General features: G+C 37.6%; 1 protein-coding gene across 6 annotated transcripts in view; it reads left to right on the forward strand.

Moving 5' to 3' along the window:
- Positions 1-18,435, forward strand: part of VPS8 (VPS8 subunit of CORVET complex) — a 132,846-nt gene that overhangs the window by 86,207 nt on the left and 28,204 nt on the right. For all 6 annotated transcript variants that reach the window (XR_006102899.1, XM_042457865.1, XM_042457864.1 and 3 more), the window contains 2 exons: positions 404-486; positions 10,231-10,311. Coding sequence is in view for 5 of the 6 variants with exons in the window: in XM_042457865.1 (XP_042313799.1) it covers positions 404-486; positions 10,231-10,311 (164 nt within the window). In the remaining variant the exon portion in view is untranslated. The remainder of the gene's footprint in view (positions 1-403; positions 487-10,230; positions 10,312-18,435) is intronic.

An 18,435-nucleotide genomic window follows, 5' to 3' on the forward strand; every position in this document is an offset into this window, starting at 1 on the left:
ATAATAATAATAATAATAATAATAATAATAATAATAATAATAATAATAATATAGAATTTAGCCCTTGATATATGAGATATAATACTGAGCATATTTGCCAGTTATAATGTTTTAAAGGAGCTTTGTATTTTCCTTCTGTCATAGTTATTGAACCACCTTTTCTTTGTAGAGGTAATTTTAATATGGGGAAAACCAAGGGACAGCATATCCTGAGCTGAAACGTATTTAATTATGGCTGTACAGAAACCCATCACAAATCAAAGACTTGGAACAGAACATTTCTCAGTACAGTAGCAACATATAGTGGAAAATCCATTCCTATTACCTGTGTTCCTCTTTGTGATTGTTAAAAAAGTTGTATTTGCTCTTGCTGATTTTGATTCTGTTGTATTTGTTGTTCCAGTTTTGAAGAATTTGACAATGCAAGTGCTGAACAATATGGCAGCATTCATTGCATTACCATTAATCTTGCAGAGAATTTTACAGGTGAGCTATGGAGAAAAAATAATGTAGTAATTCAACATACTTTATATCAGCCATCTTTGTTTTATATAACTACTTTTATTGAAACCTCAAATACTTATGTACACTTATGTATACCAGGATGTTATATGTGAAGTTACTCATCTGTTTGGTTGTTGTTGTTGTTGTTGTTGTTGTGTGCCTTTAAGTCATCTCTGATGTACAGTGACCCTAAGGTGAACCAATCACATGATTTTCTTGGCATAATTTGTTCAGAAGGAATTTACCCTTATTTTTTTAGGTTGAGAGTGAGAGTTATATTTTTAGTTTTTTGTGGGTTTTTCAGGCTATGTGGCCATGTTCCAGAAAAGTTTCTTCCTGATGTTTCATCCTGACATGGTAGTGGTTGGCATGGTCCAGAAATTCAGTGTTTTCAAACAGGATGTCAGGATGCACAGGGAAGCCATTGAAAAACACTGAAGTTCTGGACCATGCCAACCACTACCATGTCAGGATGCACAGGGAAGCCATTGAAATCCACAAACACCTGGACAATTTCAACAGACAAGAGGAAACCCTTAAAGTAAACAAGGTTTGGCTACCAGTCCTGAAAGACAGCAAGACAAAGACTCAACAAATGCAAATGAGAAATCTCCCAGCAGACAATGAGCACTATCAAGCAGACATCAATCCTCTTTTGCAGACCCTCCACCCTGAGGCCTGCCATTAGCAACAAAAACAATATACATGCAAATCACTCCTGCCTTTCCAGGTCACACATTATATATACCCAAGTCCTTTCCAGGCAAACATTCTCTGAAGATGCCAGCCACACATGCTGGCGAAACGTGAGGAAGAAACTTTTCTGGAACATGGCCACATAGCCTGAAAAACTCACAAAAAACTATGGATGCCAGCCAAGAAAGCCTTCGACTTTGCATTTATATTTTATATACACTTTATACACATAGCCTGAAGATAATTTTTTACAGTATATTTTAAAAATAATTTTGCGCATGAAGCAAAGTTTGTGTACTTAGAACTATCAGAAAGCAAAGGTGCCACTGACTCAGCCAGCCAGCCAGGTTCACAGTTTTGGATTTTGGAGTATTAAAGATTTCAGAATTTCAGCTAAGGAGGACCCAGCCTGTACCAGACTCACAATATCTGGTCTGATAGTATTTTGTGAGGTCAGTATTTAGCTATTATTTTGTGTTTTAGAGAAATACTGCAGTGAGAACTCTAATGGGGGCTGCTTTATTGTCATTTAAATAAGTTATCTTTTGCCTCATTTTGGTAACAGTTAACCAGTTATAGTTTTTCTGTAGTGGAAATGATGTTTTAAAGGGAAAGTGTAAACTGTATTTCTCTGCCCTCTCATCCCTAGCTTCCAGCTCTGCTGACTTTTATAGTTTTACCCAAACTAGTGCTTTCATTCCAACATTAATGTATCTTTCTGTCAACTGTAATTTGTAAAGTGTATAACATACCTTTTGTAGCACTGGTTTAGAAGGAATAGTTTGAAGAATATGATTTAACAAGCTGCTTGTTAGTTTCAGTTACAGTGTAAACATGAGCAAAACCAGAAGACAATCATCTATAGGATAATGATCTCATTAGTTATGGTGCGTTAGATGTAGTAAGTCAATTTAGTTATTGTGCCTCAATTTCCTTCATAAAGTAGGAATAAATCCTTGATTGTCTGCCCGTATTTAATGATAAACTTCTGAGACAGCATAAGTTACATTGTATATGTGCCACACATATACTGACATATGCTGACACCTGTCACATATGCTGACACCTCTCTTACTATTGGTGCTGTCAGATAGTGGTAGAAATAATTATTACTGGCATTTAAATAATAAATCAAATGCATTTAGCAAATGCACAGTGTACTGTCTACATGCTCTGAATATAATTCTGTGGGTGGGGGAATGATCTATAACAGGTGGATTATCAGTTTTCAAAAGTAAATAGTACTAACATTCCAACTGGTTGAACTGCCTTTTAGGTTAGAAAGAGGTTTTATAATAATCTGTGTGCCTTTGTTTTAACAAGATAACCCTTTTTTGCTGCTTGCTTCATTCTAAATGTGATTAACAAGCATCCTTCAAATGCAACAGGAATATTTCAATGATGTTTTCTGCAAAAACACCTGAATTATGATTTCAATTTTGCAATGGCCCCTTGTGAATGTATTTAAAACTATTAAGTGTGAATAACATTAGATTTGAATTCTTAATCTGTCTCATCAGAGGATTTAGTAGTGTTAGTTTAAAAGGAACATGAAGTAAGTGTTTGGGAATGATGCTAGGAGAACCTTTGGGGCATTACAGGAGGTTTATCCCATTAAGTAGGTGAATGCTATCCAAAGAGAGATGAAAAGGAAAGCATTAAATTGTGTCACAAAGACATAATCCCTCATGGATGTTCTAAAATGAGGTAAATTCTGATGCCTTAATATATGAATGTTCTAGAATCAAGGAATGTTATCATTATTTATTTCCATATGGTTGTGGGTCAGTCAGAGCTGTACCTGAGGAAATTTAAGCAAAACGTGACAATTTAATGTGATTATAAGCATTCTAAATCCACTGGAATTAAACTGCAGGCAGCTCTGAGGAATAAGCAGTATTAAAACAGAAATTTGTGTTGCACATACTTTTGTTCCACTACAACCTTCAATACAAGATAGTACATTTAACTGTGTGGTCCACTGATATAACTTACATGTATCTGCTAACTTGTAGAATCACTTGGGATATGAAATAAAATGCAAGATTTTAAAATGATACACATCTTGATTTCTTTGCAGCATAGTCAGATTCTCAGTTAAGAGCAATTGGGTAATTTTTATGCCTGCCAATCTGGTCAGTGACAGCGCAGGAACTGGGCTGTGGTTGCTTGTACCGTCCCAATAAGTATTCTGACTATATGGGGTTTCAGATTAGGACTTCAAGTAATCTTCAGGCATTGGTCCTACAGCAGCACTTGGCCACACCCAGGTACCTTTAGTGGACTGTGCTCTGGAGTCAGTTGCTTCTGTTACGAATTACTTATATTATTTTTCACTTGTGTTTTGTGTGTATGAAATATATATTTAGACCTTTATACAGTCAGCCACGCCAGCTTGGTCATGTACATGTCCATCCCCATTGGGAAGAAGAGAACTTGAAGCCCCGTGTTTTTTGTCATCTGTGGGGGATGGTGGTATCCGAAACAGAAGAACTGTGGATATGAATGGTTGGTTGTACTTGGTTTTCTTTCTAATATACAGCTTCTTACTAAAAAGTACATAAATTGAATAAAAGCAACCCATATTACTAAATGCAGTTTCAAATAGTAAAACCAAGAGTAGGATAGAGGAAAATTAGCAGAAAAACAAGGAAGCAAATTCTTACTCGCAATTTGAAATATCTCTCATATCCTTCAACTTCTGACTTCTACTAGAGTCATTCAGTACATTTGTGCTGAATCTAGATTTTACAGATTGTTTTGTTACTTCAATATATTTTATTTGTTGTGAATTTTACCGAACTGTATATTAAATGTTTACTATAAACAGTGTAAACTCACTCCAAAAGGCTGAACAAGAGTGAGGAAAGATAAACTTTAGACAGATATGCAAACATTTATAATAGAAATAATCTTCCTCAGGCATTGTATGTCTTCAGCCAATCGGTTTTGAAGAGTATCACAAGCAGAATCTTTATGGCCCTCCTTATATTGAAGGGGTTCACTCGCTATCCCAATTTCAGTCTGTTTGTCTGATCCTGTCACTTCAGGGCCAAACAGAACACACATTGTTATTCCACTGTTACATAGGTTTCTGATTAAATTTATGGGAGTTATCAAATTAATACAGTGATCTTTCCATATATATATATAGTAGTTCTTTATGGTTCTGTGACTCACACATATGTGTTGTTGGCTGCAATGATTGGAAGCTTCTAGGGCTGAGAAAAGCAGGAGTTCACCCTCTCCACACATACACAAACACATGCTGATTCCTGCTCAAAGCTTCAGTTCATTTTTATCCATCATAGCTGCAACATCATATCTAGCGTTTTTTCTCCTCTACGTTTAATGTGCTGTTTTGTGCTGCTTCTTCCTTTTCCCCATTCCCAACAGCAACAAAAATATTTTCACTCATTAACTCCATGTCCATCCTCTTCTTCATTCCTGTTTTTGTCTTTATTGGATCCTCACTCCAGCACTTTGTCCATAGACAGTGGATTAAACAGAGACAATGATAACACTAGTTAACACCTCATGAGAGCTCTCTTGCCCATTTTATCACATCTCCTTTCTGGTTCCCAGCCAACATTATCCTATACAATCGGCCCTTCTTATACACGGATTCAAGCATACACGGTTTGAAAATGTTCCAAAAAAGTATAAAGTTACCTTGATTTTCCATTTTTTATAAGGGACACCATTTTGCTATGCCATTACATTTAATGGGACTTGAGCATACACGGATTTTGTTATACACGGGGGATCTTGGAACCAAACCCCAGCGTATAACAAGGGTCCACTGTATTCCAATAAATCCCTCCACCATTCATAAGGTTATCTATTTGCCTTGGTTGTAGACAACATCTTTCTTCCCACCTTTGCCCCCCAACAACCATTGTTAAAAGTGAACTGATCATACCCAAATGTTTTGCATTTCTATTGCTATTCACACACACAACCTACTCTTTCATAGGTATAAATATCCGCCCCGAGGCACTTCATTTCATGTATCTGATGAAGTAGATTTAAGCCTGTGAAATCTTTGCTACCAATTTCTTTGTCTCAGCTAGTCTCAAAGCGACTGCAAGATCCCTTGAATATCTTAATTGTGCCATTCACCATTATAGCACTGTCCAGGCTTTGATACTCAGATAAAGTCTTTCATTGGGAGCCAACAGGGACACGTGTGATAAAAGAGGGTGGGACTCTTGCTAAATACAGGGTTTATTTGTTTATTTGTTTTTAGCTCTAGAGGTTTCCAATAGTCAGTGTGCATGCACAGAACAACCCATATGTGTGAGTTCACAGATTATCAGTTGAAGAACCACAGTTATAGGTAAACAACCTGTTCTTTGACAGACAATCCCAAAGATTCACCTACACTTGCTGAACTCAAAAGTTTGAAGGTTTTTTTCAAGCTGGGGTCAACTTCTTAAAATGACTGTGTCTCACATTTCCTTATTTCTCAGTCATGATTTCATGCCTGTCCTCTGCAGTTGTTTTAATAATTAGCGTATATACTCAACTATAAGCTGACCCCTCTAGAAACATTTAAAAAGAGATTGAAAACCCTTCTCTTTTGTCAAGCCTTCCCCCCTGAAGAATGAAGCTGTGTATTCTGTTGCCATCGATTCTCTGCTTTACCGTTTGAATGACTGTGTTGGAGTTTTTAGTGTTATATATTGTATATTTGCAATATGGATTTTTATGAGATGTGTTGTACTTGGTTTTATCGACTGTAAACCGCTTTGATCTTTGGAAAAGCGGTATACAAATAAAATTTATTATTATTATTATTATTATTATTATTATTATTATTATTATTATTAGTCGAGGGCAGGTTTTGGGGCCAAAATCAGAGATTTTGATGTGACCTATGGATAAGTCAAGGATAAAACTTAGGGCATAAGGAGATTAGTAAAAGTGACTCACCAGACGCAAGTTGATCAGATGACTGGGTGCAAAGGGAACAGCAACCAAGATTGCTTGTTTTGAATTTGCAGTAGAACAGTAGCCCTAATATATTAAAAAAAAAAATGCCCCAAGGAGGGCACTAGGGTTGTCACCCAAGAGGAAAGAGGGCCGTAGCCCAAAAATGTTTGAGGACCACTGGTCTAGAATGACATCTGAAAGAAGTCTTAGTTTTAGAAACTTAAGTCAAAGGTATGTCATCCCTCTGTTTGTGCAGACTTTGAATCTGTGTCCCTTGCTTACTTGCGAGGGGCAAATGAAGGGACTTAAAATGGGGGCACGCACCTGGGGGTACCTGCAGGGGCATGGTGCTTTTCAAGCCAATAGGGCTTGGATATCAGCAGATTCCTGTGTACGTGGAGGGGGGTCTGGAACAGATCCCTTGCAATAATGGAGGGGCGACTGTACATTTTAGGGTCATTTCTCTCAGTTGATTAAAAGTACTGAAGTGAATAACCAAAAAGGTTGAGATTCACATTGCTGTGGGCAAGATTTATGCATTTTTGGTAATGAGGTTGCTAGATAAAGATCACTTAACATTATAAGTAGACTAGTTGAACAAAAAAAAATTGGATCAATCAGAGTGAAATTTGGCCCTTTTAATGTCCTCTCAACTGATCAGTAGGTTTAGAGAGGGAAGGATAAATCTGTTGGCTTCCTTTAAAAAAATAAATCTGTGTATATTTACTTGAAAGGCCAAGCTGGGAATGAGAATTCACTACTGCTACTTAACAGGATCTACCTGCTACTACTGTATCTTGCCAACCAATTTTCGCTTGCCTGAGCCTGCATATACACATCATCATGCTACTAAAATAACAGTTCTGTCATATTTTCCATTTCAGTCATGTGTACAGAAAATACTCTGTACAATGCCCAAGCCAGTACAGTATGAGATACTGAATTGAAACTTGCACCACCAACTTTATAGAGTCTTAGGCAAATTGCCAGCTTTCAAGGGCACATCAGTTTATCTACACAGTCTATTGAAATGATCATAGTCCTAATCCCTTACTAGTTTCATAGATTCATCAGACAGGTGCCTTCTTTTCCATTGCTGTCTGTGTCTTCTTCAGTTTTCCTTCTATTGTTTTTTTTCCCTATGACATATACACAGTATTAGAGAGAGTACATCAGAAAAGAGTAATGGACTCTCTAACAGATAAAAATAGATTGCTGTATGTCATGGATCACGTACATGCTGTGTTAAGGGCCCAGACTTTCCAGTTGTTCTCCATAATTTATATGATGCCTCAGCATGGTGTACTTTCAGTGCTGCTGCTTTTAAATTATACATGTTAAAATAGAATGCACTTACTGGAAGCTGAATGTGACCCCAAAAGACACAACCATATTTGTGTGGATGTATCTCCGGTGTAAAGTTTAGAAATCAGAACCTAATTTATAAATACATTTGCAGTTGTCAAACAGAAATTAAGGAACCTAATGCAGAATCTTCTCAAATAAAGAAATATGTGGGTAAGATATTATTTTGGCCACTGTGTAATTTTGTAATGGACAATCATTTTTCAGCTAACTTCTGATTAGAGCCTATCAAAAGTGCAACTTCTGCTTCATATGTTTTAGCACTAAATTGGAGGCACGAAAGGTACAGAAAAGAGGGCATTTAGAATGGACATTCTGTGCCACAGATAGAATTTTGGACTTTCCTGCTGGTGCTGATACTGCTAGTCCTTAGTTTATATTTGACTTATGAGCACAATCTGTTTTGCTTGGAGATGTCCTGAATTGTACATTCTGACACTTTCCAAAATGTTGAATGAGCTTACATTTTTATTCAGAATCCACAGCAACTCAAGTAGTAGTACAGTCTCATTTAGCTCATAAATTAATTATGAAGCATCCCTGATATATGCTCCAGTTTTTTTTAAAAATTAGTTCTTTCAGTTATTCTGTTACTATATAGAATCATAGACTCATAGAAACGTAGAGTTGGAAGATACCACAAGGGCCATCCAGTCCAACTCTTGCCATGCAGGAACTCACAATCAAAGGTCAGATGGCATGGCAGCTAAAATGGTCAAAGCAATTCTAGGCTGCATCAATAGAAGCATAGTGTCTAGATCGAGGGAAGTAAGAGTGCCGCTCTATTCTTCTTTGGTCAGGCCTCACTTTGAATACTGTGTCCAGTTCTGGACTCCACATTTCAAAGAGGATGTTGAGAAGCTGGAGCATGTCCAGAGGAAGGAGACCAAAATGATGAAGGGTCTAGAAACCATGCCCTATGAGGAGTGGCCAAGGGAGCTGCTACATATGCTTAGCCAGGAGAAGAGAAAGTTAAGGGATGACCTGATAGTTCTGTATAATTATTTGAAAGATGTCACATTGAGGATGGCACAAGCTTGTTTTCTGCTGCTCCAGAGAATGGGTGCAAGCTACAGGAAAAGAGATCCCTAAACATTAGGAGGAACTTCCTGGCCGTAAGAGCTGTTTGAGAGTGGGACAGACTCCCTTGGAGTGTGGTGGGGATCACCTTTTTAAAGCTTACACTATTCTTAAAAAGTTTGTTTGTAACATATATCTACCCCAATTTCCCAAAGATAAGAAACTTTAACTGTTTGTTCAAATAGATAAATCACCCTCAGTGTTGAAGGAAATACTGTATTTTTAATACGTGTACACAATTTGCACCCATTAGTTTTTATAATACCATTTTCTGTTACAATTGAATTGCCCAGGTGCCACTCATGTTTAAAAGAGGATACCTGCACCCATTCCCTACATTCAAAAGATGCAATGAATTAGTTTGTTTTTGAGCCTGGAGATCTTACATTAAATTGAATCTCTGGGCATATGTTTTTTCCACAACTACAAAATTTAAAAATTTAAACAGAATGCTAGAAACAGTTTTAGGATTGCTACAAAATTGTAAATAATGAAAATCCTTCTGACCTTTTCTCATGAGGCTGCATGTTAGCCTTCTATAATTATACCTCACACATGACTGAACCAAAACTTCTTTAGAAAAGAAGACTTACAGACTCATTGATTGCACTAGGGAATTTCTGTTCTTTCACTGTAGCAATTGCATATGGAAGGAGAGGAAAACACTTTGGTCAGTTAAAGCAGAACTCTTATTTTCTACAAATGACTCACATAGATAAAGAGCTAGAGCTAGAGAAAAAATATTAGAGAATAGTTCCATATATGATATCAGCAGTGAGACACAAAAACAGAAACTTAATCAAACACCTTTAACTGAAGAGTGGTTAAACAAATTGATGGATGTGAGAGAATTAGATAGGTTTTCATGGAGAATTAATGAGAACCCACCAATAAAAGTGGAAGACTGGAAACCTGTTATAAAATATTGGAGGGGAAAAATGTAAGAATACTTAGTATAACAAATTTGAGATAGAGATTATTTTGTGGTTTTACAAAAAAGTTGGTAGTAATGTCATTTTATATATGACATGAGCAAAAGAGATCTAATTTAAGGCAGAGATATCATGATATCATATTACACAAAATATGAAGGGTATTCTCACTAGGACAGAAGTTAGGATGAGGTGAAATCTTAATCTAAGCATAAAAGGTGTAAAAGATGAAGTAGGATTTATTTATGTAATTGTTTGCAAGGTGTATATACGATATAATAGTTGTTTAAAAGTTGTCATGCTATCACTATATTTACATTTTTACTGTACCTTTTTTTTTGTGATTTATTTTTCAATAAAAATATTCTTTAAAAAAATAGGGTTAGCCATTATCTGCAATTTTTATTATCCATGATAAGTGTGGGAATGTATCCTCTCGGACACAGGAGTTGTACTATATTTATAAACACTGAACTGTTTAGAAGATATAGATTTAACTATTCATTTAGAAGATACAGATTTAACTATTTGCTTTGAATGTCCTACTAATTTGACTACCAGTAGATAAGAAGTGGTAGATTTCTGTCAAAACTGTCAATACTTATCAACCAAATGTATTTCCTCACTTTCACTCTAAAATAGTTATAGTGTATATTACATTTCTCAGTCTGTTTTAATAAATGTAGATTAACATAAATTTGTAATGATTTTTATATAGGATCCAGTGTACGGAAGAGGAAAACTTGGAGAAATTCAAGGTCTTGTGCTGGGCATGCTAGACAGCTTTAATTATGAGCAAGTAAGTAAAATTGTCCTTTTTTGCCTTTTACATAAATTTATATTGTCTAAAAATTAAGGCTTCCCCAGCCTTCTTAGCAGCTGCCACAGACACTGACAGAAAATTATATGATTAGCATTGTCCCAAGAAAAAGACCCCCAAAAGACAGTTGGGAAGTAACAAGTTGCTAATAAGGTAGTTAACGTACACATGAGGATGTAAGGAAGCTGCATTGCAAAAGCTATGCAACTAGAGGGAACAGCGTTATTTAATTGAGGCAACAAGTACTTTCTAAAATGCATTTTGACAGCCCCCTCCCCCCCCGCATACTTTATACTATTTTCTTAATCGTACAGTTAAAAGGTGTAACAAAAAGTGATTAGCAATGAAACTTGTAATGAAGTTATTCAAACATTATAATGAGAAGTGACAATGAATTACTCCTCAAACATCATAAGTAAAAGGAATGAAAAATTTAAAGTTCTAAGTTCTGAAGCCTCCTTCATGTTTAAGTACCGTACTGTACTAAATACCTATTAAATACTCTTCATTTCACACCAAGTAGTTGTACTCACAGAGAGTATGTTCTCATAAGCAGCTTCATGTTATCATAGATTGTATAATGATAGCTGTATGCTATTGGTCTTTCACTGAAGCTGTCTTGTACTGACTCAGGCAGTTGGGCCAGGAAAATCCATTCGGTAGTGGTTCTCCAAAATCTCAAGGAAAGATCTATCCCATCTCATCTTACATTCTTTTTAGTTCTGGTTTGTCACTGATGCGTCACATTTCTTTTCTTTCCCCCTCATTCCACTTTTACCAACATATATGCTGTTCTTTTATCATTCAAACATCTTGTTTGCTAAAAGTTAATAAGGAGTTAAATGATAAGGACAAGTGTGTTAATTTCAGCCATGGAATATTGTTCCACAAGTGCATCAATAAGTGACTTGTTGCAAAGATTAATCACTAAACATTAGGAGGAACTTCCTGACAGTAAGAGCTGTACAACAGTGCAACACACTCCCCTGGAGTGTGGTGGGGTCTCCTTCTTTGGAGAGGCTGGATGGCCATCTGTCAGGGATGCTTTGATTGTGAGTTCCTGCATGGCAGGGGGTCAGATTGGATGGCCATTGTGGTCTCTTCCATCTCTATGATATCAAAGGAGAATTCTTAATCAGAAAATTTTGAAACAGACAGAAAACTTTCTTCCATGACTGAACCTGCTGAATTCTGAATTAGTAACAGAGTCATGTGATGCAGTTCCCCTGATCCCAATCCTCCTCTTTTTTAGGCCTTCTTGTCTTACTGAATCTGCCAGAACAAGAGTCCTCCCCTCTAATAAAGTCTAGTATCCTAAAACAAGTTAATTTTAGAGTACAGGGATTAACTTCTGCATTAATCAGAAAACCCAGTACGTTGAACCACGCTGGTACAGAAAGCTAAGAAATTAATGTTTAGTGAGCTGATTGACTAATTATTTCCTCAATTTGAGACTACTGTAAGTGATTTCTTTCATGCTAGGACTGCATTAGGAACTTTCTGTTAAGCCTTATAATCTCAGCCATCACTGTATCAGACCTTTCTTAAGTTTCAAATAATCAGATTCTACATATTAGCAAAGTTTATGTTTGGTTCAGCAATGTTGCTCTGTTTATACCAGAGATATATATATGTAAATATATCTCTTGGTTCTTTTCTGAGACCCTGTCTTTTGGCAGAAATTTTATTTCTCTGTTTTATCTCTTTATGTGTCAAAAAGAAAGAGCCATCTTTCTCTAGTGGCATGGAAAATTATAGTTCTTTTCTTCCTTTCAAAATGAATATGTTGTTTACTGGTAGCTGCTGTTCATAGTATGGAGGCTTTTGATCTTGAAATATTTTCCACAGAAAATTTTATAGGCAGTTTTGAGCCATAAATAGAAAGAAGAAATGCTTATTGCGGATTTGACTTGCATCCATGTTTTCCTATGGGAGCTTTAGTTGTTAAATCCGTTCCTCAGAATAGCAAGCAATTTCCAGGGGGTAATGTATAAATTATTACACCTTGCACCAAAATAGGGGAAGATCCACAGAGAAATTGTGCTAAAGGGTCAAGAGAGGCAGTCCTAGTTACAAATGGTGTAATTAATTCATACAGTTCCCGAAAGTGACAGAATTTTACGTTATCTATAAGATTTTGTTATACAAAATCAGAAAAACACATATTTTTCTGTATTTTTAAATCTGACATTTCTGTGCAGTATTTTGCTCTATTATGTAGTAATTGACTTAGAATGCCCCACACTGTTTGTTTCCAGTTTTGTCACCACTAAACTTAAAGATTGTTGTGATTACTAGGAGTGCATGGCAAAGAGTGAAAAGAACCTAGACTCCAGTAACATTATACATATACCACAATGATGTATGAAATAAATGCCTATTGGGCCCATACAGACAGGCCAGGCCAAAATAAAGCTGCTTTGGTTCACTTTGGAAGTATGCTGTTTAAATGACACATGCATCTTAAGAGGCCAGAAGCTGTGCCAAAGCTGTGCTCCGGTCCTTATGACTGGATTGTGGCTTTGGTGCGGCTTCTGGCCTCTTAGGATGCATGCATCATTTAAACAGCATACCTCCAAAGTGACCCGAAGCAGCTTTATTTTGGCCTGTCTGTACATCCCCTATTGACTGTTTTCCATGTGTCTTCCTTTGATGAGATTTTGTATGTATGTTCACCTGGGGCCTAAGCCCTGTGCAGAATTACTATTGCTAGTAATTTGCTTTGCACATAACCTTCACCCCTTCCATATAATGTGTCAATTGCTTGTCTTTCTCTCTCCCACATTTCTTGAATTCTGTTTCATTTCAAGTGTTGGCAATAAACTGATGCAGAACTAATGCAGAACTAGATATTCTTTATTGGCAAGATAAGGCACTGTAATGATTACAAATTAGGGCTGAAGCAAAATAGGGGGACCTTTCCATTATTTCCTTCTCTGGAAAAAAATTATTCTCCTTTCCTGACAGCTTTGGTTCACCTTCAGTGATAATTACCACATAGCTAAATCTGTGTGATGCCATCATTATTCCCAAGGAGAGCAAAATCTGTTTGAAAATGAAATATGGCACAGAAGTAGCAGCTGATCAGATCTACAAAGGAGTTAATTCTGGAGTGCTGCCAAAGCAGCAATTATTTCGGGCTGTGAGCAGCAGAAAACCTGCACAAAAGATATTCTTTGAAAAGTCTTGTGGTGAACCATTTAAGGCCTCCAGCCCCCCCCCCCCCCCCCCCGTTCTGTCACAGTTGTTTGTTCTTCAACATTTGACACTGAATTGCTCCAAATCTCTCTCTTTGTGTTGCATTTTTTGTACTGTTAATTTTACATTTTCTCCAGATACTATGTGGAAGAAGTAATCATATTGGCATTTAATGGGCATTTTTATACACTTAGAACATTTTTATAGTTTATAAATACAAACAGGATCTGACAGAAAATATGTCAGCATGGAATGCAACTGTCTGATAATCCAGCAAGCCAGTCATATCTTCTTCTCTTCCATTTGCCTCCCTTTTCCCTGTTTTCTGGTCTGCTTTCTTCCAGTAAACACACAGCATTCCAGCTTTCTCAGTCCTCAGTGGGCATTTTTTTGGGTTCCTCACTTCCAAATGTTTCACACTTCTGCAGACACTAAAGTACCCCAAGCATGCTGATATGTTCCTCTTTGGTACCTATCTTTGAATATTAGAAATAGGAGGGAATGATTGATGTAAAATAGAAAAATGCTGATAGTGCACTATTTCTGCTGTAATTGCATGTTCCTATTGCTCTTGCTGACTGTGTCGCTGTCGGTTTGACTGCATGTTAAGTCCACACTCCTATTACTTTAAGAAGCTCTAACAAAGGATAAATGTAGATTAAAATGAGAGTAATGGGGGCCACATATATCTTGTACTGCCTTTCACTAGTAATCTTATTGTTAAATAAGCCATAACCAGTAAAAGAAGGTGATTATACCTATTCAAAGCCTTTCTATGATCTGTTTTGTTGTTGTTTTACATCTAAATAGCTATGCATGTTTGCTGTTATATCCCTGTTTAACCTCCTATTGTCTCTTGCAGGCTGTTCTTTGTAATACTAGCAAATAGTAACAAAAAATTGTCCCTCCAGCATCTAAGTGTCCCTCCACCATGCTAACCTACTCATGTATGAGTGGAAAGTAATGGGTTTCTGGGCCTCTGTTCTCTGTAAACATAGAGAAGGGAGGAGGAGGAGTATCAGCAAGAGCAGCATTCCTGTGTCTAGTTTGTTAAAACTAGGTCTATCCTTTTTTTTCCCTAGTAATTTTTATTAAACATAAAATAAGATACATATAAAAAATACATCAACCACCAAAACAATAATTATATAATCATACATAAAAAAACCTTACTACTTCTGTTAAACTAACCCCTAAACTAAACTACACCAAAACACACACACACAATATTAAAAGTTGACCGTACTCTTTCTTACTGATATTATTAAATGTACAGTCGTCCCTCCTAACTCGCGGATCTGGGATCCACACCCTCGAAAACCCTCAGAGGGGCGACCTCTGCTATTTCCAGTGGTGCGCACATGGGGGTGCCCCATTCAAGCCTATGAGGCTTGAATATGCACAAGTCTCCGTTTTCATGGGGGGGGGTGTTCGGAACGGATCCCCTGCAACAATGGAGGGACAACTGTATATTCAAATTCACTCCCCCCCAAAAAAAACCCTAAATAGATATACTGTATACTTCTAGTATTTTTCTAACAAAAGTAAAACTAATTTTCAAAGCCTGCAAATGTCATTTTCTCACCTCTTTCATCACAGAATTGCAAAAAAGAATCCCACTCTTTAAAAAAAAAACTTTATTCACTTTCCGAAATAAAATGTATAAAGGGTCAGATATGTGTGTTGGAAGTGTGAGTCAAAAGAAGGGACTTATGTGTGGCAGACTTGTGCTAAAGCAAAGATGTTTTGGTGGCAGATTCATGAGATGATTTAGAAAATTCTCAAGACAAAAATAGAATTTCAGCCAGAATTTTTTTTATTGGGGTTGATGGACGACCAGATAAAACAACAACATGAAAAAATTCTAGAACATATGATTACAGCAGCAAGATTACTATTTGCTCAGACGTGGGGAAATACAGGGAGCCCGTTGACTGAAGACTAGATTGTGAAGTTATTTGAGTTTGCAGAAATAGATAAATTATTTATTTTATTTAAAGAACTAGATACACTAGAACACCATCTAAACTAGCAAGAATTAAGAGAAGAAATGAGAATCACTGTTGGAAGTATTAAAAAAAGATAGGATCACTGTACCATATGTGGTGGCAGTGCAGAGTAGTAAAAAAATCTGGAAAAATATACATAAGAGAATTGAAAAAAGTATGCAAAAGAACCTACCTCTAACACCGGAACTATTCTTATTAAGAATAGACAGAGACAGCAAATATGAATATGAATCAGGAAGATAACAGTAAACTAATTTATATGTTAACGGCGGCCCGCATAATCTATGTGAGATATTGGAAATACGGAAAAGGACCCACTATTAAAGAATGGAAAATAAAGGTCCACGAGTTAGCAATAATGGCCAGTTATCCTTGCTAGCAAGTGGAAAGACACAACAACAATGTAATGAAAAATGGAAGAATATAATAAAGACATGAATACAAAAATAAATAAATATAGGATAGATAGAATAAAGATGGTATAAAATAAAATAAAAATTCTGTGAAATTAACACACTGCTATCTATGCATATATAATACTTTTTGTGCCGTGCAGTGGGATCTAATAGTGGAAGTGAATGATCCTGAGGGCAGGGAACCATCTAATTAAAAATAATAATTGTAAGCTTCTATATAGCTCCCTCCTTTCTGCCCTCGCTTCTCCATATCTTCAATCTCTCTCTCTCTACAGGCTCCTTCCCGTCGGACTTCAAACATGCTCTCATTTCCCCAATTCTGAAAAAACCTTCTCTTGACCCCTCCTCTTTGTCTAGCTATTGTCCAATTTCTCTTCTTCCCTTTCTTTCTAAAGTTTTGGAACGGGTTGTTTATTCTCGCTGTCTTGAGTTTCTTGAAGCCAACTCCATCCTCGATCCCTTTCGGTCTGGTTTCCACCCAAGGCATTCTACAGAGACAGCTCTCACCAAGATCTCGAATGACCTTTTACAGGCCAAGGCTAATGGCCTTTACTCTGTTCTCATCCTTCTCGATTTGTCTGCAGCCTTTGACACCGTTGATCACTGTCTCCTAGTTGACATACTCTCTGACCTTGGGTTCTCAGACTCTGTTCTCGACTGGTTTAGATCTTATTTGTCTGGCAGATCTTTTGCAGTGGTTGCAGGCGGTCAGACTTCTTCTCCTGTTCCCTTATCTGTTGGAGTGCCCCAGGGCTCTGTTCTGGGTCCTCTTCTGTTTTCTCTCTACACACTGTCCTTAGGTAAACTCATTAGCTCTTTTGGTTTCTCCTACCATCTGTATGCTGATGACACCCAGCTGTATCTTTCCACCCCTGACCTTTCTCCAAGGCTTGAACAGCAAGTCTCGTCCTGTCTTGCAGCTGTCTCGCAGTGGATGCGCCATCGGCGTTTGAAGCTCAACATGTCCAAGACAGAGCTTCTTGTCTTTCCTCCTAAGTCCGCCCTTCAACACTCCTTTTCTGTCTCTGTTGACAACATTTCTATTCAACCAGTCCAGCAAGCCCACAGTCTTGGTTTTATCTGATTCTTCTCTGTCGTGTATCCCGCAGATCCAGACCACAGCCAAGGCTTGCCAATTCTTACTATACAATATTGCCAAAATCCGACCTTATCTCTCTGCCTCTTCTGCCAAGATCCTGGTCCATGCCCTTGTGGTCTCACGACTTGATTACTGTAATGTTCTCCTGGCTGGGCTTCCTCTTTCTCACCTCCGTTCTTTAATTTCTGTCCAGCATTCAGCTGCACACATTATCACATCCGCCCACCGCTCTGACCACATCTCTCCTGTGCTGGCATCTCTTCACTGGCTCCCCCTTCCTTTCCACATTCAGTACAAGCTCCTGCTGTCGACATTTAAAGCCCTCCATGGACTGGCCCCTCCTTACTTTTCAGACCTTCTTTCTCCTCACCTTCCCACTAGGGCCCTCCGTTCTGGTAGTCAAGGTCTGCTGTCCCAGCCCATGATTTCCTCTGCCCCATCTCGAATTCGCCCCTTTTCACTCGCTGCCCCTCACTCCTGGAACTTTCTTCCCCCACGAGCAAGAGCCATCACTTCTTTAACCAGCTTCAAAACGGAGTTGAAGACCATCCTGTTCAGAGAAGCGTTCCCAGGCATTGCATAATTGTCACTTGCTCTTTGATGTTCCTTTGTTGCCTGTTTTATTGAATCATTTCCTGTATTGCTATGTCCTCCCTCCAGTCCATCTCCCCTGATCCAGGCCTCGGAGGTAGAGAAGAATTGTTGGCCCTCATCCCCTTCCCCTTCTCCTTTTGTGTCGTGTCTTTTTAGATTGTAAGCCTTAGGGCAGGGAACCGTCCAATTAAAAAGATTGTATGTACAGCGCTGTGTAAATTTCCAGCGCTTTATAAATAAAGGTTAATAATAATAATAATAAGCTGCTTTGATAGCCTTTAGGGCTGAAGGATGGGATATAAGTACTCTAATAAATAAATAAATAAATTCCAGTGGTAGGATTGTAATATCCAGTGATAGGATCAAGTGAGCAAATAAGGAGGCCTATTTGGTTGAGAGAAAGCCAAAAAGAAGTCTTGTGAATGGACAGTTGGCCCTATTGTGCCAGAGGTATTGCATAACACCTCCTCCTTCGGATTCTAAACCTGTTTTTCTCATGATATTCTCTGCATACAAGTTGAACAAATAGGGTGATAGAAAGCAGCTTTGCCTGACCCCTTTGCCAATTGGGAACTATTCTGTTTCTTTATGTTCTGTTCTAACAGTAGCTCCTTGTCCTAAATACAGAATTCTCATCAGGACTATCAAATATGATGGCACTCCCATGACTTCAAGTGCCATCCATAGTTTTTCATGATTTATGCAGTCAGATGATTTGCTATAGGCTATGAAGCTCATACTGATTTTCTGTTCTAGAATTCTTTGGTGTGCTCCATTAATCATCATA

This window comes from Sceloporus undulatus, chromosome 3 (genome assembly GCF_019175285.1).
Source record: "Sceloporus undulatus isolate JIND9_A2432 ecotype Alabama chromosome 3, SceUnd_v1.1, whole genome shotgun sequence".
NCBI lineage: Eukaryota > Metazoa > Chordata > Lepidosauria > Squamata > Phrynosomatidae > Sceloporus > Sceloporus undulatus.